At 35.9% G+C, this 26,127-nt stretch overlaps 1 protein-coding gene across 1 annotated transcript in view; it reads right to left on the bottom strand.

Annotated features, from left to right (window-relative positions):
- THBS3 (thrombospondin 3) overlaps positions 1 to 26,127 on the bottom strand; it is a 209,758-nt gene that overhangs the window by 29,167 nt on the left and 154,464 nt on the right. The window contains exons 15-18 of the mRNA XM_053703392.1: positions 17,951 to 18,069; positions 8,998 to 9,050; positions 2,633 to 2,826; positions 2,203 to 2,381 (exon numbers count right to left, since the gene is read on the bottom strand). Of these exons, the coding sequence (XP_053559367.1) occupies positions 2,203 to 2,381; positions 2,633 to 2,826; positions 8,998 to 9,050; positions 17,951 to 18,069 (545 nt within the window). The remainder of the gene's footprint in view (positions 1 to 2,202; positions 2,382 to 2,632; positions 2,827 to 8,997; positions 9,051 to 17,950; positions 18,070 to 26,127) is intronic.

The following is a 26,127-nucleotide window of genomic DNA, read 5'->3' as shown; positions in this document are numbered from 1 at the left end:
TTTGTTTTTTTTGTAATTTAGTTATTTTTTATTTTTTATAATTAGATACTTTTTGTAATTATTAGAGTAGTGTTAGGATTTTTTATTGGTAGTTTAGTTTTATTTAATTGGTAGTTAGTTTAATTGTTAGTTTAAAATGAAAAAAAAATAGGGGTTAATACATTTTTTAGTGGCAGCGATGTCGGGAGCGGCAGATTAGGGGTTAATACATTTATTATAGTGTTAGCGATGCAGGAGGGCCTCGGTTTAGGGGTTAATAGGTAGTTTATGGGTGTTTAGTGTACTTTGTAACAGTTACGAGTTTTATGTTACAGCTTTGTAGCGTAAAACTCATAACTAGCGACTTTAGATGGCGGTACAGATCTTGTCGTTTTAGGCTGTAACGCTCACTTTTTAGCCTTACCGCAAAACTCGTAATACCAGAGCTATGGGAATCCCATGAAAAAATGTAATTTTTATGTGTGCGGGACTGACGTTGCGTTACAGGCTAAAAAGTGTGCGGTACAGCTATACCGGCAAGACTTGTAATAGCTGCGGTGCTGTTTTAACACTGAAAATGCCATCTTTTCAGCGTTACAAGCCGCAACGCAAAACTTGTAATCTAGGTGATTATATGTATATAAGTTATATACAGTTCCCATAGGCTGCAATGTAAAGGCACATTTAATTGCCTTTTTTTCACACCCCACTCCCACCAACTTTAAAGCCTCAAAACTGCCTAGTGCAATTTTTTTTATTAAAACAAATGCTAGATTTATTTTTTAATAAAAAACAAAAAAAACAACTATTTTGAGGGCATTTGGGCCACTTTTTTGGGCAAGCTTGTGGTAGCAATAACCAGCCACTTGCAATGGTTGGTTAACTATCACTCTCCCGCAAATGGGCAAATAACTTAGCGCTCCACTTGTAATCTAGCCCGTAGTAGTTATGTCTGGATGCTTCCTTGTATCAGTTAGTACATAGTCAATTTATTGAAGGGCACTCTCAGGTCATATCTAAAAAATAATGGGCCAGATTACATTACAATAGTGGAGCAATATTTAACGTTCCTGCTCGAGCGTTAACTCCGCTAGAAATAAGCTTTTTGCTTGTGTTGGGTTGCACTCGTATTACAAGTTTGAAGTAAACTCTTTTTGTTTGTGTGCTAATCCGATACCCATAAAAAGTTAGACTCAGAATATTGCTCACGATAACGTATTCCCCCATAGAAATCAATGGAGCAAAAAAGTTGAAAAAAACCTAACACCCTACTCGCACGCAAAACTTGATCGCATATTCTCAAGTGCGCTAACCCAACATGAAAATATTTCCCATTCCAATGTTCTTCACAAAGAATATTTATTCATAAATACATATTTCTACATATATATGATGGTATTTTGGTACAATATATATATCTATACCTATATATAGATGATTATATATAGGTATAGATATATACAGATATATATATATATATCTATTTACAAATACATAGAACATATTCTGTTATGTACAGAACATTGGAATGTCAAATATTTACGATAAATACACAATATAACAATTTATTTATTATGAATATTGCATAAACATGTTATTACATGTTTTCAGCTACTTGACTGTAAAGGTCTCCAATGCACTTTTATATATATATATATATATATATATATATATATATATTATATATATATATGTCTATGTATGTATACATATGCATTTATGTGTTTATATGTGTATATATGTCTTTAAATATATATACACGTATAAATGTATAAATGTATAAATACATATGTACACATACAAATATATATATATATATATATATATATATATATACTGTATATATATACATATATATATATATTTGTATGTGTACATATGTATTTATACATTTATACGTGTATATATTTCAACCAAAAGCTTGATAATTCATATATGGAAATCTATGAAGTCTCTAGTATGCCATCAAAAAGAAGAGCCTATTATCTTAAGCATATAACAGGTTATTCCTCTTTTCCTGGCCGGCCAATAACAGTTCATGCCAACATCAGGGGGTGAAGCCAAAATTACCACTGAGATATGTTTAAATTGCAAGCACAACATTTTTTTAATATGGGTAGGGTTAGGAACAAATACCCCTTACATTACAATACTGAAACCTCAATTAAACTTGAGTGGAGGCCAATACAAAAAGGTGTAACATTATTTATCATCTGGTAGTACCTGGTTTAGGACGACCCAGTTAGGATCTATCTGAGCATCTCCCTCTGGATCTAGGATAACGGTCTGATAGGCCCTAAAGTCAGTCAGTGTAACCTCTGCACTCTCAGGACAAACATCCAGAAGATCAATCACTGTGTCATTATCAAAGTCTTCCTCGCATACATCACCAATGCCATCCCCTGTCAGGAGACCAAATAAATTAGCATAGAATATGTAAATCATCTCTATATTAGAATTTGTGATACTCATACAACATTTACCCACAAATAAAGAGAGAGGAGTCCACAATCAAGGACAACAGGGGAAATATGAACATGATGTGTAGCCCTGAATATTGTTTACTAAGCTACTATAAGACAGGATACCTTACCAGTGTGTCCCTTAATATAATAGCCATGTCCCTCTTCTACAGTCAGTATGCCTCTCTTACCATCTGAGTCCTTCTGGTTTGGGTTATGGATCAGGCGACAGTTGTCAGGTCCAGGAGGATTGTAATCTGGGATTCCATCATTGTCATCATCCTGGTCACATTCATCTCCAGTTCCATCATTGTCAGAGTCCAGCTGGGAGCTGTTTGGGATGTCTGGACAATTGTCCTTGGTATCCTGATGACCGTCCCCATCCCTACAGATTCACAGTGGTGAAATTGTTAGTTTCTCTGTGCAATAAACTTCTATCAGTATATGTAATATGCCACCTATGTTGTATTGTATGTTCCTGAATTAAATTTAACCAGGATAGTTAAACTACATTAACCAAGATAAAACCAGTGCTTAAATCAGACATTGACTAACTGCCTTGATATTTTATTCCTTGAATAAAAGTTTTTACAGCTTGCTAGTGCAGGTCAGTATCCCATCAAATAGAGAGAGATGGGCTTGGCAAACCTAAGAACCAAAGGAAGTCTGTGGTTTCTAATATAGTAACAAATAAGACAGAGAATGGCTTGGTGACTACATGGGCTTATATTGTCCATCTTTTTAAGGGGCACTCAACTGTGTGCAAGAAGTATGCTTTTTTTAGTAGTCAGTGAAAAATACAGATAAACTAAAAATGGTTAGAACTTTAAATATATTACATAAATTGGTTATAAATTCCCCATAAAATATGCACATTCATGATGTATTTTGTTCTCATTCGGCTAGATTACGAGTTTTGCGTTATGAGCGCTGGTATTACAGGTTTACAAAAACCCGGCGTTAGCAGGCCAGAATACAATACCAACTACAATACCAGCGCTGCTGTGAGCTGGTTTTATGTGCTCGTGCACGATTTCCCCATAGACATCAATGGGGAAAGCCTACTGAAAAAAGCCTAACACCTGCAATAAAGGAGCGTAAAGCTCCGTAACGCAGCCCCATTGATTCCTATGGGGAAAGAAAATTTATGTTTACACCTAACACCCTAACATAAACCTTGAGTCTAAACACCCCTAATCTTATACTTATTAACCCCTAAACTGCTGCTCCGGACATCGCCGCCACTATAATAAAAATATTAACCCCTAAACTGCCGTACTCCTGCATTGCAAACACTAGTTAAATATTAATAACCCTTAATCTGCCGCCCCTAACATCGCTGCCACCTACCTACATTTATTAACCCCTAATCTGCCACCCCCAACGTCGCCGCCACTATACTAAATTTATTAACCCCTAAACCTAACCCTAAGTCTAACCCTAACACCCACTAACTTTAATGTAATTAAAATAAATCTAAATAAAACCTACTATTAATCATTAAATAATTCCTATTTAAAACTAAATACTTACCTGTAAAATAAACCCTAAGCTAACTACAATATAACTAATAGTTACATTGTAGCTAGCTTAGGTTTTATTTTTATTTCACAGGCAAGTTTGTATTTATTTTAACTAGGTAGATTAGTTACTAAATAGTTATTAACTATTTACTAACTACCTAGCTAAAATAAATACAAATTTATCTGTAAAATAAAACCTAACCTGTCTTACACTATCACCTAACCTTACACTACAATTAAATCAATTACACAAATTAAACAACAATTAACTAAATTACAAAAACAAACAAACACTAAATTACACAAAATAAAAAAGAAATGATCAGATATTTAAACTAATTACACCTAATCTAATAGCCCTATCAAAATAAAAAAAGCCACCCCAAAATAAAAAAACCCTAGCCTAAACTAAACTACCAATAGCCCTTAAAAGGGACTTTTGCGGAGCATTGCCCCAAAGAAATCAGCTCTTTTACCTGTAAAAAAAAATACAAACAACCCCTCAACAGTAAAACCCACCACCCATACAACCAACTCCCCAAATAAAATCCTAACTAAAAAACCTAAGCTCCCCATTGCCCTGAAAAGGGCATTTGGATGGGCATTGCCCTTAAAAGGGCATTTAGCTCTTTTTCTGCCCAAACCCTAATCTAAAAATAAAACCCACCCAATAAATCCTTTAAAAGCCTAACACTAACCCCCGAAGATCCACTTTTTTTGAAGACCTGACATTCATCCTCAACGAAGCCGACAGAAGTCCTCAACAAAGCAGCAGAAGTCTTCATCCAACCGGGAAGAAGTCTTCATCCAGACGGCATCTTCTATCTTCATCCATCCGGCGCAGAGCAGGTCCATCTTCAAGACATCCCGCGCGGAGCATTCTCTTCAATTGACGTCTTCTTGAACAATGAATTCTCCTTTAAATGACGTCATCCAAGATGGCATCCCTTGAATTCTGATTGGCTGATTAAAGGTTAGAAAATCCTATTGGCTAATTGGAACAGCCAATAGAATGCGAGCTCAATCCTATTGGCTGATTTGATCAGCCAATAGGATTGAATCTCAATCCTTTTGGCTGATTGCATCAGCCAATAGGATTTTTTCACCTTTAATTCCGATTGGCTGATAGAATTCTATCAGTCAATCGGAATTCAAGGGACGCCATCTTGGATGACGTCATTTAAAGGAGAATTATGTTTTCTTTCATACAGGTGGTGAGAGTCCACGATCCATTGCTCCTGGGAACTAATACCCAAGCAGTGAAGTCCATGAGTAATGAAACATAAAGGGCTAGATTATGAGTGGAGCAGTAGTTTGCACTCCCGCTCGCATGTTAACCCCGCTAGACTGCAGCTTTTTGAGCGTGTATTACATGTTGAAAGTAAAACGTTTTTACTTGCACACTAACCCGACGTACGCAAAAAGCCGAACTTGGAATATCGTGACCACATTAACATATTCCCCAATAGTCTTCAATGGAGTGCGAAAAATGGGAAAAAAAATAACGCCCTTACACGAGCGCAAACCCAATCAAATTTTGTCAAAATCGCTAAACCAACATCAAATATTTATATTTCACATTACAATGTTCTTCACATAGCAGAATATGTTTTATTTATTCATAAATACATATTTCTATATACAGTGGATATAAAAAGTCTACACACCCCTGTTAAAATGTCAGGTTTCTGTGATGTAAAAACATGAGACAAAGATAAATCATTTCAGAACTTTTTCCACCTTTAATGTAACCTATAAACTGTACAACTCAATTGAAAAACAAACTGAAATCTTTTAAGTAAAGGGAAATAAAAATAAAAAACTAAAATAATATGGTTGCATAAGTGTGAACACCCTTTTATAACTGGGGATGTAGCTGTGTTCAGAATTAAGCAATCACATTCAAAATCATGTTAAATAGGAGTCAGTACACACCTGTCATCATTTAAAGTGCCTCTGATTAACCCCAAATAAAGTTCAGCTGTTCTAGTAGGTCTTTCCTGACATTTTGTTAGTCGCATCCTACAGCAAAAGCCATGGTCCGCAGAGAGCTTCTAAAGCATCAGAGGGATCTCATTGTTAAAAGGTATCAGTCAGGAGAAGGGTACAAAAGAATTTCCAAGGCATTAGATATACCATGGAACACAGTGAAGCCAGTCATCATCAAGTGAAGAAAATATGGTGCAACAGCGACATTACCAAGAACTGGATGTCCCTCCAAAATTGATGAAAAGACGAGAAGAAAACTGGTCTGGGAGGTTGCCAAGAGGCCTACAGCAACATTAAAGGAGCTGCAGGAATATCTGGCAAGTACTGGCTGTGTGGTACATGTGACAACAATCGCCCATATTCTTCATATGTCTGGGCTATGGGGTAGAGTGACAAGACGGAAGCCTTTTCTTACAAAAAAAAAAAACATCTAAGCCCGGCTAAATTTTGCAAAAACACATCTGAAGTTTCCCAAAAGCATGTTGCAAAAGGTGTTCTGGTCTGATGAAACCAAAGTTGAACTTTTTGGCCATAATTCCAAAAGATATGTTTGGCGCAAAAACAACACTGCATATCACCAAAAGAACCCCATACTCACAGTGAAGCATGGTGGTGTCAGCATCATGCTTTGGGACTGTTTTTCTTCAGCTGGAAATGGGGCCTTAGTCAAGGTAGAGGGAATAATGAACAGTTCCAAATACCAGACAATATTGGCACAAAACCTTCAGGCTTCTGCTAGATAGCCGAACATGAAGAGGAACTTCATCTTTCAGCATGACAACGACCCAAAGCATACATCCAAATCAACAAAGGAATGGCTTCACCAGAAGAAGATTAAAGTTTTGGGATGGCCCATCCAGAGCCCAGACCTGAATCCAATTCAAAATCTGTGGGGTGATCTGAAGAGGGCTGTGCACAGGAGATGCCCTCGCATTCTGACAGATTTAGAGTGTTTTTGCAAAGAAGAGTGGGCAAATCTTGCCAAGTCAAGATGTGCCATTCTGAAAAACTCATACCCAAAAGACTCAGTGCTGTAATAAAATCAAAAGGTGCTTCAATAAAGTATTAGTTTAAGGGTGTTCACACTTATGCAACCATATTATTTTATTTTTTATTTTTTTATTTCCCTTTACCTAAAAGATTTCAGTTTGTTTTTCAATTGAATTGTACAGTTTATAGGTCACATTAAAGGGGGGAAAAGTTCTGAAATGATTTATCTTTGTCTCATTTTTTTACATCACAGAAACTCAACATTTTAACATGGGTGTGTAGACTTTTTATATCCACTGTACATCTGATATTTTTTTATAACATACTGTATATATCTATACCTATGTATATATAGATGATTAAGAACACAAGTGAAGGTAGCACTCCCAAGTGGGAACCCTTTAATAGAGCAACATTTCAGGGCTTCCTGCTCCTTTCTCAATCTAACACATACTAACAGCTTATGGCAATCTATACATAACACATACAAAGGGTGACCAATCCACAAGGCCTCACAGGGTCATGTGTCTATATTAAATCACGACATTAACAGCTAAATGTACATTCTCTCTAAATTAAACCTAGATAGCCTATACAAAAATGAACAACTTAGAAACATAATAAGCAGCACTCATATGAGAGAATCCTAATATACTACATATCTCAAATCCCCATAAAGTGTATATGGACAATGCATACACATTATATAAGAGGCATGAGATCAAATTCTCTGTTTAAACCCCTTGGGGCCATGGTATCCTGAGTCCATATCCACTTCACTTCCCTATATAATAAGTCCCTGATCCTATCTCCTCCCCTAAATTTTGACATGGTCAATGACTATAAACCTAAGCTAATTGGCTTGATGGCCTTTTTCTAAAAAATGGGAGGGAACTTACAAATCCATGGAGGAGTGTGTGATAATGTAACTCGATCTACGTCATCTGACGTGTTTCACATCGTTGTGGCGCTTTCTCAAAGACAGTGCCATGCGGTCCATGGATTTGTACGTTTTTTACACTTTACTAATAAATTATTCAAGTTTTTATTTTTCAACTAGTGTGGTCCTGAATTGCTGCCATTTTTTTGTTCACTCATTTTGGAAACTTTTTGTCCTATATTGTTTCGCAACTTAGCTCTTTTGTGAGCGCTTGGTGTATGCCTGCAGCTGGGGGAACACCAACTGCCTTTCTTCATGTGAGTGATTGTTTACTATGTTAATTGGAAGTCTCACCGAGGCGTGTTTTATAATAAATATATATAACAATAACCTAACAGACTAAAAGAGTGCCAAATAAAAAAATAAAGTAATAACAATAATAGGCACCCTACTACTGCAGGAAACCAGTAGAAAGCCAAAACCAGTGCTGAAACAGTAGAGGATCTGGAATAGGAGTATATCAAGGCTCCAAGAGGAGGAGGCAAAGGACAAACACAATAGCTGAAAATATGCCACAACCTATACACCAAATACCACCCTCCAACAATCACTGTACTCTAAAGGGAAGTGGACCTCAACTCATCTGAAAACCCTTCTCGCTGACTAATCAAATGCACATCTTCATTCTTCAACCTCTTCCAGCGGAGGCAAAGACAAAAGTGAGGTGGGAGGGCTTTTATAGAGCTCCTGGAATTTGGGAATCTTTTCTTCCACCTAGTGGCAGGGAAGAGTAATTCCTAGCAGTAATGGATTGTGGACTTTCACCACCTGTATAAAAATAAATATTTGTTATGACTCTCTACAAAAACATGAGTTGAAGCTATACTTTTTACAATAATTAACTAGCCATATCCCATAAGTTATATTAGCGTGGACATTAGCAACCTTCTACTGTAAGAGAGGGAACATTCCCATTGCCCTATATTAACTAATTACTATACATAACACTGCTCTCCTCATGCAGAATAGAACAGAATAAATAATTTTTGTGACAAATGTGTTTTTAACCTATATAAATAAGAGACAAGAGATCATCTGCAAGACAGATAGGCCATTTTAGGGAAGCATTGGTAAAGCGTGTATAGGAAGTACATACATATATCTGGTCACTTACCTGTCCTGGTTAGTGTCACACATATCACCCACCAAATCACTGTCTGCATCTGTCTGGAAAAAAGATATGATGGCATTACTTACTAGCTGAAAACCATGCCAGATTTCTATACAAAATACTCAAGCAAATACTTGCCAGATGAGCCTGAAGCATCACATTAAACACAAATAACATCACCCACAGTGAAGACGTGTATTTCATATTCATAAAACCACTGACCAATAGTACAAGCATACCACAGTATGCATGCTTTTTCAATTGCAGTGGATTACTAGCCTTTATCTATCATAGGCCAAGCTTGCAAACGATGCTATAGGAATCCATTACATATGCACATTACATCATGGCTATATTGCTTATATTACATTATTTGTGTAAGATTGCTGATGTTTATCTGTAAGCGGTACTGGATAACACGGTCATAGTTTATCACATGTGCTGGTTTTGAGGGTGCTCCACTTTAAGAATAATAATGTATATCAGTTTGTGTGTCATTATTATTAACTACTCATATATATTTACTGTATATATATATATATATATATATATATATATATATATGATAGTGCTTGTAAATAAAATTAACAAGGTGATGATGACGATTTCATGATGTAAATCAAATACAGTTAAAGAAGACATTATTTTTTTATATTACATTTAGATGGGGAATCAGTTTTATAACTAGCCTACTAAGAATTATTTGGTGACTTCATGATATTGTTTTAGTTAGCCAGTCATGAGCCATGTAGTGCTATTGTAGCTAGAGCTGTCTCACTCTATATTGACATAGCTTAGAGCTATAGCTTTTTAAAATGTGGGACTTATTCTAGTCTATGCTTCAAACAGGTAACAACATCCTATTTTGCAGCTTATTATGTCAACGACTGTAATTAACATCCAGTTAATATGTCTAGAGGACCCTTGAGAAAAACATGACATTGATTCAAGAAATATGAAATAAGGGACCTTAGAGTTTTCGCAGGAGCACAGCAAAGGAAGGAAAAGTTAAGAAATCTTTTTAAGCTTCATTAAGTTAGAACATATCATATTTATTAGTGTTGGCCTCACTTACTGTTTAAGAGGTAGATTACAAGTGTAGCGTTAATTACCGATCCCGCTCACACGCTGACTCTGCTTGACTTTCGGCACTTTGCACGTGTCGGGTAGCGTGCATATTACATGTTGAAAGTATAGACTTTTTATTTAGTGTCTAGCTACATGCTGGGTTTAAAATGGCTTGATGGTCTAGGGCAGTGATGGCCAACTTAACACATTGGGGCCGCAGCTTAATATTTTTGAAGCTGTAAGAGGGGCATATCAATTTATGACTGTTAAACACCCAAATAATAATATACTTCCTACAAAGTCCAGTGGCACAGTGGATTTAGATGTCCTTCCCTCCAGCAGGCTCTTTTGACTTTTGGCCAACCCAAAGTATACATTTTTAGTTTAGCTTTTTTAAAGGGCCACAACAAAACTATGGCACACATTTTTTGTTTGGCTTTTTGCCAGGAGCCACAAAGGCTGGTGCAGCAGGCTGCTTGAGCCCCTTGGGCCGCCAGTTGGCCATCCACAGTCTAGGGGATCCAGGATAGGTCAAGATTAAGACCTCACCTACAGATAATGGCAATGAGTCTTTTTTGTGTGGGGGAACAATGATATCCCTGATAACCAAATGATTAGTTACCCATGCTCTATACATTTGGCCCAGCAACACTACCACATTGGCTACACCCAAACCTGATTGCTTACCATAGTATGTTTTTATTGTAAGAACAGCGATAATAATTATTAACTTTGTAACAATATATAAACTAAAGATGTAAAGCATTTTCAATGTCTTTTTAATAATAATTAAAACATATATAGATATACAGTGCCCTTTACTAATTTTGGCACCCTTGGTAATTATAAGCAAAGAGCTGTGAAAAATTGTCTTTATTGTTTAACCTTTTGATCTTTTGCTAAAAAAATACACAAAAATACTCTGCTCTCGTAGATATCAAACAATTGCAAGGACAACAGAGGTTTATCCACACAAAAAAAATTGCTGTTAAATATATGTGTGGCACAATTATTGGCACCCTTTTAGTTAATACTTTGTGTTACTTCCCTTTGCCAAGATATCAGCTCTGAGTCTTCTCCTATAATGCCTAATGAGGTTGGAGAATACATGGCAAGGAATCTGAGACCATTCCTCCATACAGAATCTCTCCAGATCCTTAAAATTTTGAGGTTGACTCTGGTGGACTCTTCTCTTCAGTTCAGCCCACAGGTTTTCTATGGGGTTCAAGTCAGGGGATTGAAATGGCCATGGCAGGACCTTGATTTGTGTTGATTTTGATGAATGTTTTGGATCATTGTCCTGCTGGAAGATCCAACTACTGCCCACTTTAAGCTTTCTGGCAGAGGCAGTCAGTTTTTTTTTTAATTTTAAGCAACTTTCTAATTTACTCCTATTATCAAATAGAAAGTTGTTTAAAATTGCATGCTCTATCTGAATCACGAAAGAAAAAGTTTGGGTTCAGTGTCCATTTAATATCTGTTGATATTTGATAGAGCCCATAATGCCATGTATCCTTACAAAATATCCAGGTCCTCTAGCAGAAAAACAGCCCCAAAACATTAAAGAGCCACCACAATATTTAACCGTGGGCATGAGGTACTTTTCCATATGGTTACCTCTCTGTGTGCCAAACCCACCTCTGGTGTTTATTGCCAAAAAGCTCCATTTGTGTTTCATCTGACCATAGAACCAGATCCCATTTGAAGTTCCAGTAGTGTCCGGCAAAATGAAGATGCTTGAGTTTGTTTTTGGATGAGAGTAGAGGCTTTTTTACTTGAAACGCTTCCAAACATCTTGTGGTGATGTAGTCGGATTGTAGTTTTGGAGAGTGTCTGATCACAAGGCACAACTAACTTCTGAAATTCTCCAGGTTTGATCCTTGGAGATATTTTGGCCACTCAAACCATCCTCTTCACAGTGCATTGAGACAATATAGACACATGTCCTCTTCCAAGTTGATTCATAACATTTCTAGTTGACTGGAACTTCTTAATTATTGCCCTGATGGTGGATATGGGCATTTTTTTTTTGCTATTTTCTTGCAGCCACTTCCTATTTTGTGCAGCTCAACAACCTTTTGTCACACATCACAGCTACAGTATATTCCTTGGTTTTACCAATTTTGATGAATGACTAAGGGAATTTGGCCTATGTGTTACCTTATATTTATACCCCTGTGAAACAGGAAGTCATGGTTGGACAATTCCCTGTTCCTGGTCACTCAGGTGTACTAAAAAATGTAAAATATCAATGGGAACATACTTCAAATATATTTTTCTCATATTAATTCATAGGGGTGACAATAATTGTGCAACACATATATTTAACAAATATGTATTTATTTTTTGGATAAACCTGTGTTGTGTTTGCAATCGTTTGATATCCATGAGAGCAGAAATACGTTTTTTGCACACGTCAAGTATCGTTAAAAGTAAAATGTTTACATGTGAATGAAACCTGAAGTGCACTAACCAAGTATTGAAATTGAGTTAACATATTCTCCCCATAGAAGTCAATGGAGAATGCAGTAGAAAAATTCCTAACACCTATTGCTTGTGCGCTAACCTGTCAGGAGTTATGAATATTTCACATTTCAATGTTCTTCACACACAGAACAATAATTTTTTTTATTGTTAACACATAATTCTATATATACCTATACCTGCATATCTATTCCTATAGATATATAGGTATATATAACTATTTTACATTAACATTATCCCATATATAAATATATATTTAATAATAAAAATTGAAATGTTTTTTTTATGTAAAGAGCATAGGAATGTAAAATATGCGTAACACGATTCGTGTTTTACGATTCATGTTTTACGATTTAGGTCTTGGGTTAGTGCATATGAAGAATTGCTAACATCAATACACATTATTGAAATATTACATATAAAATATTAAAAAACATTAATTTAAAAATACTAAAAATAATTATACATGCTGTAAAAAATGCTAAATAATGCATGGAATATATATATATATATATATATATATATATATATATATATATTATATATATATATATATATATATATATATATATATATATATATATATATATATATTATACAGTATGTATAATAATATTTATGAATTATTATTAATATTTTTTTTTAATGTTTTATATGCAATATTTCAATAACGTGCATTGCGGTTAGCATACTTACACAACATGTGTTAGACCTCACAATGTCAGGTTAGTACACATGAAGAATTACTAATTTTACATTGCGTTATTGAAATATTACATATAGAATATTTGTAAAATTAAATAATAATTATTAAAAAATATTATAGATACCGTAAAAAAATATATATATATTTTATTAATTATTTATAATTTTTTTACAGTATCTATAATAATTTTAAATATTAAAAAAAATATATATATATATTTTATATTTAATAATTCAATAACGTAATGTAAGATTAGTATTTCTTCCTGTGTGATAACCCGATATCATATTAGACCTAACTCACAAACCCTGATGCGCATTATGCATATTTTACATTTCTATGTTCTTCACATTAATTTTTTTTACTAAATATATACAGCTAGATTACGAATTTGGCATTATGAGTGAAAAAGCATCATTATGCTTCATAACGCTGCTTTTTCCCTAATGCCGCTGTTACAAGTCTTGCAGGTATAGGTGTACCGCGCACCTTTTTGGCCGTCACGCAACGTCAGTACCGCACTTTCTAAAAAGTCCTTTTTCAATGGGACTTCCATAGCACCGGTATTACGAGTTTGCCTGGGAGGCCAAAAAGTGAGCAGTACACCCTATACTGACAAGATCCGTACCGCCATCTAAACTCAGTAGTTATGAGTTTTACGTTACAAAGCTTTAACATAAAACTCATAACTAAACTGTTACAAAGCACATTAAACACCCATAAACTACCTATAAACCCCTAAACCGAGGCCCTCCCGCATCACAAACACTAAAATCAAATTATTAACCCCTAATCTGCCACTCCGGACATCGTTGCCACTTAAAAAATTTATGAACCCCTATTCCGCCGCTCCCATCGTCGCCACTATAATAAAGTTAGTAACCCCGAAACCACCGTCGTCGCGTATCGCACACACTATTTAAAGATTATTAACCCCTAATCTGCCGTCCGCCCACATCGCATTCTATTGGCTGATTGGAATAGCCAATAGAATGCGAGCTCAATCCTATTAAGCTGATTGGATCAGCCAATAGGATGAAAGCTCAATCCTATTGGCTGATTGCAACAGCCAATATGATTTTTTCCCCTTTAGATCCCACTGGCTGATAGAATTCTATCAGCTAATCGGAATGTAAGGGACGCCATCTTGTATGACGTCACTTAAAGGGAACTTCATTTTTCAGCGGCGATCAGAAGAAGAGGATGCTCCGCGCCGGATGCCTTGAAGATGGACCCGCTCCGCGCACAATGAAGATAGAAGATGCCATCTGGATGAAGACTTCTGCCTGCTTGGATGAAGACTTCTGCCGGCTTCGATGAGGACTTCTGCCCGTTTGGATAAAGACTTCTGCCGCTTGGATAAGGATGGATGTCCGGTCTTCGAAAACTGTAAGTGGATCGTCGAGGTTTAGTGTTAGGTTTTTTTAAGGGTTTATTGGGTGGGTTTTATTTTTAGCTTAGGGTTTGGACACCGTAAAAGAGCTAAATGCCCTTTTAAGGGCAATGCCCATCCAAATGCCCTTTTCAGGGCAATGGCTAGCTTAGGTTTACAGTATTTAGATAGAATTTTATTTGGGGGGTTTGGTTGTGTGGGTGGTGGGTTTTACTGTTGGGGGGTTGTTTGTATTTTTTTACAGGTAAAAGAGATGATTTCTTTTGGGAAATGCCCCGCAAAAAGCCCTTTTAAAGGGACAGTCAAGTCCAAAAAAAACGTTCATGATTCAGATAGGGCATGTAATTTTAAACAACTTTTCAATTTACTTTTATCACCAATTTTGTTTTGTTCTTTTGGTATTCTTAGTTGAACGCTAAACCTAGGAGGTTCATATGCTAATTTCTTAGACCTTGAAGGCCGCTTCTAATCTAAATGCATTTTGAAAGTTTTTCACCACTAGAGGGCATTAGTACATGTGTTTCATATAGATAACATTGAGCTCATGCTAGTGAATTTACCATGGAGACAGCTCTGATTAGCTAAAATGCAAGTCTGTCAAAAGAACTGAAATAAGGGGGCAGTCTGCTGAGGCTTAGATACAAGGTAATTACAGAGGTAAAATGTGTATAATTATAACTGTGTTGGTTATGCAAAACTGGGGAATTGGTAATTAATGGATTATCTATCTTTTAAAACAACAAAACAACATTGGCAATTTAGTGTAGGCTAGGGTTTTTTTTATTTTGGGGGGTGGGCTTTTTTATTTTGATAGGGCTATTATATTAGGAGTAATTTGTTTTTATTTTTGATAATTTCATTTTTATTTTGTGTAATTTAGTGTTTATTTTTTGTTGTAATTTAGATAATTGTATTTTATTAATTTAATTTATTTTATTGTAATGTTAGTTTTCAGTGTAAGGCAGGTTAGGTTTTATTTTACAGTAACTTTGTATTTATTTTAACTAGGTAGTTAGTAAATAGTTAATAACTATTTACTAACTAGTCTACCTAGTTAAAATAAATACAAACTTACCTGTGAAATAAAAATAAAACCTAAGCTAGCTACAATGTAACTATTAGTTATTTTGTAGCTAGCTTAGCTTTTATTTTACAGGTAAGTTTGTATTTAGTTTTAAATAGGTTATTTAGGTAATAATTGCAAGTTGTATTTAGATTTATTTTAATTATATTTAAGTTAGGGGTGTTAGGGTTAGGTTCAGGGTTACGTTAGGGTTATGCTTAGGGTTAGGGTTACGTTAGGGTTAGGTTTAGGGGTTAAAATATTTATGTAGTGATGTGGGAGGCCAGAGGTTTAGGGGTTAATAACTTTAGTATAGTGGCATCGACATTGGAGGCAGCAGATTAGGGGCTAATAAGTGTAGGTAGGTGGTGGAGATGTTAGGGCCAGCAGATTGGGGTTAATAACTGTAATGTAGGTGGCAGTGATGTTATGGCTGGCAGATTAGGGGTTAACAAGTGTAGGTAGGTGGCGGCGATGTCGGGTAGGCAGATTAGGGGTGTTTAGATGTGGTTTTTATGTTAGGGTGTTAGGTTTAAACATAACTTTTCCCCATAGACATCAATGGGGTTGCGCTACGGAGCTTTTCATTCCGTAATCGCAGGTTTTAGGCTTTTTCTTAGCCGACGCTCTCCATTGATGTCTATGGGGAAATCGTGCACAAGCACGTCAAAACACTGCATGTATTTGGGTGAGGTATGGAGCTCAACGCAACCATATCACCCGCACAAGCCGGGTTTTTCAAAACCTGTAATAGCAGCGCTATAGGGAGGTGAAATAACAACGCTTTTGTGACGGTCGTTAATTTCCCTATAGTGCTCAAAACTCGTAATCTATCTGATATTTATATAAATAGATATGTGTGATAATGTTAATGTAAATTATGTATCTATACTTATATATCTATAGGAATAGATATACAGGTATAAGTATACACAGGTATATACAGAAAAATGTATTTACAATAATAATTACATTCTTCTGTAAGTAAAGAACATTGGAATGTGAAATATGTACAGTAAATATACAGTAAAACACAAAAACATCTGTGCACACACATATATATATATATATATATATATATATATATATACAGTATATACACACCCACATACACATATATATAGACATGTATATGTATGTATATATATAATATAGCACTATGTAGTCAAACACCTTGCCATATACCATATACCTTCTTAGCCTTATAACCTTTTTTTGTGTAATATTTCTATGAATAATTTTTATCAGATGGTGTTTATATGAGTGTAACAGTAATTTTGAAAGTATTTATGTTTTTAGTGCAAGTTTGTTTCAATGCTCTACCCTTTAAGTGAGGGTTTCAGTCAAGTGTAAATTCTGATTGCACTCTCACGGTCACATTTCCTTTCAACTTGTGCACTATTTCCGAAGCACAAAAACCTGATATCGCTTGTGCACAATGGTTAGCATGCCACTTGTAATCTAGCCCTAAAATTGGGCAGTGACATATTGGTGTCACAGCACTGTAGTGACATAATCACTACATTACTATCATAGCTCCCATAGTAACACATAATAGATTGTTATATAGCACATTTGCAAGTAAGCCATTGCTTCCTCTCACAAGGTGTCTAGCTGTCCATTGTAACATTGTTGCAGAGTTCTTACTACTTACAAAGGGTCACATAGGATATATGCCTATGTTGGGTTATTGGTCAAAATGTGTATTGGGCAGAGGGTTGCTCAGCATGGCATTTCTTTCTTCATCTGAACTGATATAATAGTCTGCAGGTGTCTTTTATAGGCAGTGGGTGGCACACTATAGGACTTGTATAATCTGCATGTTTATAGTACTCTCTGTCCCTAATAGGCACAGTGAAACATGGCATGAAACTTCTTTTGTTACCGGTGCTTTGTTATTGGGCTGTTCAAGTTTGTAATAGGCAAAAGCTACACTCTAAGGTGCTGATTTAGGGCCTGATTACAAGTGGAGTGCAAAATTGCGCACTCAAGCGCATATTTGCACTCCACTTGCAATACGAGCACACAATTACTGTACTGAGTCTGTCATTAATGTATATCATTTAATGAGACACTCATTCATTATACTAGTAATGCATGAAATATGAAAACAAAGTATATCAGTGAACTAACATGACTGAGCTATGGGCACATATCTGCAGTGCATAAGGGTGGCATAGATGGTGGATGATCACTGTTTCTAATTCAGTTGGATAAATCTATCTGCCAGTACTACACTTACCTGTGTTGGATTACTGGTCTCTGGACAGCTATCGCAGGCATCTCCTACCCCATCTAAGTCCCTGTCAGTCTGAAGGGGGTTAGGCACCTTGGGGCAGTTGTCCAGCATGTTTGGAATCCCTGTATGGAAAAAAAAGTATTATTCCAAATTGCATGCTCTCCATCCCCATGGTAAGCTCTCAAAGCAGCCCATGACTTACCCAATATTAGTTTATAAAAACAAGCAATACACAGGGCAACATCACAACCAGATTTGTTGCTAAACTTAACATTTTATGAATAATCAAAATCTACTTAAGAAAAATAGCCAAACCTCCTTACCATTGTCTTCCACAAATCTCCAGGAACGTTTTATATCAGGAGTGCCATTTCAAACCATGTGTAACCACTTCATATATGCCAAGTACCATTTTTTTAAATACAAAGCAATCACTGCCTACCTGTTGGTTGGACAAAATAATCCATATAACCTCTGTCTTACATTATTAAGCCTTTACATTAAAGTCATTTGTAAACTTAATGTGCGTTTAGCAGAAGGGGAAAAGTACATATAAACTTAAGACCAGCAGAGTCTCTATATGCTAGGAAGATACTCTAACCCTCTAAATGCCCATCAGCACCAGGGAGTCTATTTGCTTGTGGAGTTCTAAGGCCATAGAACAAGGGCATTTAATTTTGGCATTTTACAATAGTGAAAGGATGTAATAACTAGGTCTGAAGGATGCCTATATTTAAATTTACACTACTGCATTTTTATAAGCCTTGGGGAATGTTAGGCTGTCAGAGGGCCCACCATGTATATAGAGAATGCACTGGCATATACTGCAAATAGATATTAGTGATTACTTAATGTGACCTTTAAATTATTTTTATTATTTAATTATTATGATTCATGGCTATATGTTCCTCATGGGTACTTAGTAACTCCTGCAAAAATACTACAGACTGGTTAAATAACTTTTACATAAACAAATACAGATATGTATGATGAAATCATGGACTGTGTGTAACCCTGGGCAATAAATCATTGGTCCATAATTGATGGAAATTAGTGTACCAGTTTGAACAAATAGCAATGGCAAGAATGCATGGAGTAGTAAAAAGAAAAGGCATTCATTTTACACCAGTTGAAAATGATCTGAACAAATTACTGAAAAGAAATTAGAATATAAAATAGAAATGAAAATATAATCTAGCTTCCTAAAAGACAGTTCTACAAACTGGAAATTTAGTGGAAATGAAGATTTCAGAATGAAAAAAAAATTATAAATGGAAAAGTGAAAACATGCATCATTGTTTGTTTTAGATTCAGTTTTATGAAAATTCGATTTATAACATTATCAGTATTTTCTGATTTAAATTGATGACAAGGAATCATGGCCCACTTCATAGTAAAAATGTGGTTTGGTCCAAATTATAGTAACCATCTACAAAAGTCTGAAAGTACCCAATAACAGATTTGTATTTGTGTCTAAGAATTTGTTTGAGTTGTAACTCTGTGCAAGAGACTCTTTTCGTCCAAATAGTTATCCAACAACAAGACATATCCAGGTTTTTTTAGTTTTTTTATTTTGAAGAATTTATCTCTTCTGCTAACCTCCTGTTATCTTTATATATTTTTTTTTATCTAGTTCCAATAATATTTGACAAATTGCAGTAGCAAAATTATTTTTTTTCAATTGTTGGTATTTGAGGAGGGTCCTGGTTTGTGAGTGCTAAACATACAAACACTAAATTGTAGTTTTTGTTCTGACAATTTTAATTGGACCACCTAATGGTAAATTTTAGAATTGTGGTAATTATGGTGGTAAGATTGTTCTGTGGGATTTTATTTAAGCCGTTATCACTTGTTCTGTACACATTTCTCAATTACATTCATTTCTCACACTCACTTCTCTAATTTTGACCTAGATTACGAGTGGTGCACTAAATATTAACGCTACTGAGCGTTAACACCACTCAAGTTAAAGGGATATTAAATAGTCTGTATCATTCTTGTAATAAAAACACACTAAGCTGTGTATTATACTTAATAGAAACAATTGCATTATGTATTATTCACCTATTTAAATGGATTTTACCTTTAATTTCTATTTTTACACTATATTTGTGCAGTGTCCTTTACTTCCTGTCACTGCCTTACAAGGAGAAGGGGGCCTTTGCAAGAAGGTTTATCTTGCCTGATGTCATAAAACTTCTAGGCTGGTTACTGTTAAGTGAATAGACTAGATAACAGGGAGTCAGACTTGCTCATGCCTAGATCAGTAATAATGTAACCTAACCTTCAATGATGTAAATTTCCATATCACACTGAGGGCAGGGGCTACACTGAGAATTTCTAAGTGCTCATTATCCAAGAAAACAAGTAAGTTGTTTGCTGGTTTTTTTACACAATCTGTTTCTTTTTAGGTTTACTTTGATTTAACATATGTGTTGTTACTGAAGGAGCACTGTTTAATATCCCTATAAAACAATAGAGCTCCTATTCTTGCACTCATTTTACAAGTTAAAAGGAAAAATGTTTCACTCCAGCTAAAGCCTCAGGTGCACTGACATCTGGACGTCCTTCTCCTCATAGACTTCTATGGGCTGCTCTGTTCTGGCTTTCAAACGAGCGGTAACCCAATGGTACACTAAAGCAAGTGCGCTAAAGCCGAAGGTGCGTTAAGAATAGTCAGCACACAAAATTAATATTAATAATGTTAAAAATACTCTGTACTATACAAAGCACAGCAGTAAATTATTAGTCTGGAATCTAAACGTTTAGAATGTGGCTCCAATTTTTTCAGTCAGGGAACAAAAAGTAATTGATCTAATTTATGACACCCTTAATTAATTAGCTCACAATATAAATATATTTCACCTAGATTACGAGTTTTGCGTTAGAGGCTATGCGGTGCTAACGAGCAGTTTATGCTCACCGCTCACTTACAGACAGCGCTGGTATTACGGGTTTTTACAAACCCAGCGTTAACCGCAGAAAAGTGATCATAGAGCAAAATTTTGCTCCACATCTCACCTCAATACCAGCGCTGCTTACGTTAGCGGTGAGCTGGCTGAACGTGCTTGTGCACGATTTCCCCATAGGAATCAATGGGGGAGAGCCGGCTGAAAAAAAACCTAACACCTGCAAAAAACAGCGTTCAGCTCTTAACGCAGGCCCATTGATTCCTATGGGGAAAATACATTTATGTCTACACCTAACACCCTAACATGAACCCCGAGTCTAAACACCCTTAATCTTACACTTATTAACCCCTAATCTGACGCCCCCGACATCGCCGACACCATTATATTGATTAACCCCTAATCTGCCGCTCCGGACACCGCCGCCACCTACATTATACTTATGAACCCCTAATCTGCTGCCCCCAACATCGCCGACACCTACATTATATTTATTAACCCCTAATCTGCCTTCCCCAATGTCGTCGCAACCTACCTACACTTATTAACCCCTAATCTGCCACCCCCAACGTCGCCGCCACTATATTAAAGTTATTAACCCCTAAATCTAAGTCTAACCCTAACACCCCCTAACTTAAATATAATTTAAATAAATCTAAATACAATTACTATTATTACCTAAATAATTACTATTTAAAACTAAATACTTACCTATAAAATAAACCCTAAGATAGCTACAATATAACTAATAGTTACATTGTATCTAGCTTAGGGTTTATATTTATTTTACAGGCAAGTTTGTATTTATTTTAACTAGGTAGAATAGTTATTAAATAGTTATTAACTATTTAATAACTACCTAGTTAAAATAAATACAAATTTACCTGTAAAATACTTAGGGTACAATTACACCTAACACTACACTATAATTAAATTAATTCCCTAAATTAAATACAATAAAATAAAATTATCTAAAGTACAAAAAAAAGCAAACACTAAATTACAGAAAATAATAAACAAATTACAAGATTTTGAAACTAATTACACCTAATCTAATCCCCCCCCCAAAATAAAAAAGCCCCCCCAAAATAAAAAAAAGCCCTAGCCTACACTAAATTACAAATAGCTCTTAAAAGGACCTATGTGAAGTTGGCACCCCATGTTTGTAAAAACTGAATTAAAATATACCATTCGTTTGTGCTACGTTTGTGCTGATTTGTGCCGCAAAAAACAAAGTTTGTGCCGGTTTGGTTTAGGAGATATTGCACATTATTTTTTTATGAAACCCCGCCCACTTTGCACCCCATGTTATTCCATTTTAAAAACAAATATACCATTTGTTTGTGCTGCGTTTGTGCTGGTTTGTGCCGCAAAAACGAATATTTGTGCCGGTTTGGTTTCGGAGATATAGCGCATTATATTTGCTGAAACTCCGCCCACTTTGCACCCCATGTTATGCAATTTTAAAAACAAATATACCATTTGTTTGTGCTGCGTTTGTGCTGGTTTGTGCCACAAAAACGAACGTTTGTGCCGGTTTGGTTTCAGAGATATAGCGCATTATATTTTCTAAAAACTCCGCCCACTTTACACCCCATGTTATGCAATTTTAAAAACAAATATACCATTTGTTTGTGCTGCATTTGTGCTGATTTGTGCTGCAAAAATGAACGTTTGTGCTGTTTTGGTTTCGGAGATATAGCGCATTATTTTTTATGAAACCCCGCCCACTTTGCACCCCATGTTATTCAATTTTAAAAACAAATATACCATTCGTTTGTGCTGCATTTGTGCTGATTTGTGCCACAAAAACGAATGTTTTTTGCCGGTTTGGTTTCGGAGATATAGCGCATTATATTTGCTGAAACTCTGCCTACTTTGCACCCCATATTATGCAATTTTAAAAACAAATATACCATTGGTTTGTGCTGCGTTTGTGCTGATTTGTGCCGCAAAAACGAACGTTTGTGCCATTTTGGTTTCGGAGATATAGCGCATTATTTTTATGAACCCCGCCCACTTTGCACCCCATGTTATGCAATTTTAGAAACAAATATACCATTTGTTTGTGCTGCGTTTGTGCTGGTTTGTGCCGCAAAAATGAATGTTTGTGCCGGTTTGGTTTCGGAGATATAGCGCATTATATTTGCTGAAACTCCGCCCACTTTGCACCCCATGTTATGCAATTTTAAAAACAAATATACCATTTGTTTGTGCTGCGTTTGTGCTGGTTTGTGCCGCAAAAACGAACATTTGTGGGGTTTGGTTTCGGAGATATAGCGCATTATATTTGCTGAAACTCCGCCCACTTAATATGCACAGATACTGATATAAAAATCCGGTATAAAACCATTTAAAAACTTACTTATAAGCTTCCAGTTTAGTTCTGTTTAAAAGGTTACTGGAGCACCCATTGCAAGTGGGAAATATCAGACACTCCCCCTTCCTTTGCATATGAAAAGACCCTTTACACAAACAGAAGCAAGGTGGAGTAGGTATACTTCGGTATTCTCCTAAAACTTTGGGGCTTGGTTAGGAGGCCCAAAATCAGAGCAATGTTATTTAAGAATAAGCAAAAACTATCAGTTTTAAAAAAAAAAACACTACTTTATGGGCTATATAAATAGATCCTCTACAAAACATTTATGCAAAGAAAAAATTAGTGTATAATGTCCCTTTAATCACTGGTGTTCTATATTCGTTTTTGCAGCACAAATCAGCACAAACACAGCACAAACAATCGGTATATTTGTTTTTAAAATTGAATAACATGGGGTGCAAAGTGGGCAGGGTTTCATAAAAAATAATGCACTATATCTCCGAAACCAAAATGGCACAAACGTTCGTTTTTGCTGCACAAATCAGCACAAACACAGCACAAACAAATGGTATATTTGTTTTTAAAATTGCATAACATGGGGTGCAAAGTGGGCGGAGTTTCAGCAAATATAATGCGCTATATCTCCGAAACCAAACCGGCACAAACATTCGTTTTTGCGGCACAAATCAGCACAAACGCAGCACAAACAAATGGTATATTTGTTTTTAAAATGGCATAACATGGGGTGCAAAGTGGGCGGAGTTTTCGCAAATATAATGCGCTATATCTCCGAAACCAAACCGGCACAAACATTCGTTTTTGTGGCACAAACCAGCACAAACGCAGCACAAACAAATGGTATATTTGTTTTTAAAATTGAATAACATGGGGTGCAAAGTGGGCGGGGTTTCATAAAAAATAATGCGCTATATCTCCGAAACCAAAACAGCACAAACGTTCGTTTTTGCAGCACAAATCAGCACAAATGCAGCACAAACAAATGGTATATTTGTTTTTAAAATTGCTTAACATGGGGTGCAAAGTGGGTGGAGTTTCAGCAAATATAATGCGCTATATCTCCGAAACCAAACCGGCACAAACATTTGTTTTTGCGGCACAAATCAGCACAAACGAATGGTATATTTGTTTTTAAAATTGAATAACATGGGGTGCAAAGTGGGCGGGGTTTCATAAAAAATAATGCGCTATATCTCCGAAACCAAAACAGCACAAACGTTCGTTTTTGCAGCACAAATCAGCACAAACGCAGCACAAACAAATGGTATATTTGTTTTTAAAATTGCATAATATGGGGTGCAAAGTGGGCGGAGTTTCAGCAAATATAATGCGCTATATCTTGAAACCAAACCGGCACAAATGTTCGTTTTTGCAGCACAAACCAGCACAAACGCAGCACAAACAAATGGTATATTTGTTTTTAAAATTGCATAACATGGGGTGCAAAGTGGGCGGGGTTTCATAAAAAAATAATGTGCAATATCTCCTAAACAAACCGTCACATTGCCCCAAAGTAATCAGCTCTTTTACCTGTAAAAAAAAAGTACAAATCCCTCCCCAACATTAAAACCCACCACCCACACAACCAACCCTATTCTAAAGTCCACCCTATTCTAAGATCACCTTACCAGGAGAAGTCTTCACCCAAGCCAGGCAAAGTGGTCCACCAGACGGGCAGAAGTCTTCATCCAGACGGCATCTTCTATCTTCATCCATCCGGCGCGGTAGCGGGTCCATCTTCAAGACATCCGGCACGGAGCATCTTCTTCCATCGAAGTCTTCTTACTAAATGACGGTTCCTTTAAGTGATGTCATCCAAGATGGCGTCCCTTCAATTCCGATTGGCTGGATGAAGACTTCTCCCGGCTTCATTGAGGACTTCAGCCCGGTTGGGTGAAGACTTCTCCTGGTAAGGTGATCTTCAAGGGGTTAGTGTTAGTTTTTTTTTAAGGGGGTATTGGGTGGGTTTTAGAGTAGGGTTGGTTGTGTGGGTGGTGGGTTTTAATGTTGGGGGGGGATTTGTACTTTTTTTTACAGGTAAAAGAGCTGATTACTTTGGGGCAATGCCCCGCAAAAGGCCCTTTTAAGGGCTATTTGTAATTTAGTGTAGGGTAGGGCTTTTTTATTTGGGGAGGGGGCTTTTTTATTTTGTTAGGGGGGTTAGATTAGGAGTAATTAGTTTAAAAATCTTGTAATTTGTTTATTATTTTCTGTAATTTAGTGGGGGGGGGTTGTACTTTAGATAATTTTATTTAATTGTATTTAATTTAGGTAAGTCATTTAATTATAGTGTAGTGTTAGGTGTAATTGTAACTTAGGTTAGGTTTTATTTTACAGGTACTTTTGTATTTATTTTAGCTAGGTAGTTATTAAATAGTTAATAACTATTTAGTAACTATTCTACCTAGTTAAAATAAATACAAACTTGCCTGTAAAATAAAAATAAACCCTAATATAGCTACAATGTAACTATTAGTTATATTGTAGCTATCTTAGGGTTTATTTTATAGGTAAGTATTTAGTTTTAAATAGGAATAATTTAGTTAATGATAGTTATTTTTATTTAGATTTATTTAAATTATATTTAAGTTAGAGGGTGTTAGGGTTAGGGTTAGACTTAGATTTAGGGGTTAATAACTTTAATATAGTGGCGGCGACGTTGGGGGCGGCAGATTAGGGGTCAATAAATGTAGGTAGGTTGCGGCGATGTTAGGAACGGCAGATTAGAGGTTAATAAAATGTAACTAGTGTTTGCGAGGCGGGAGTATGGCGGTTTAGGGGTTAATATAGTGGCGGTGATATCCTGTTTGGCAGATTAGGGGTTAAAAATGTTATTATAGGGGCGGAGCCTGGACGAGCTCAGTGATGGCAGCATAATTGCTGAGCTCCGTGCATAGAGAACATTGAAAGTGTGTTAAACTTTTCATATAGCA

Source organism: Bombina bombina, chromosome 1 (genome assembly GCF_027579735.1).
Source record: "Bombina bombina isolate aBomBom1 chromosome 1, aBomBom1.pri, whole genome shotgun sequence".
Taxonomy (NCBI): Eukaryota; Metazoa; Chordata; class Amphibia; order Anura; family Bombinatoridae; genus Bombina; species Bombina bombina.
Note: the sequence above shows the minus strand (reverse complement) of the source record. Positions and strands in the feature narration are given on the sequence as shown.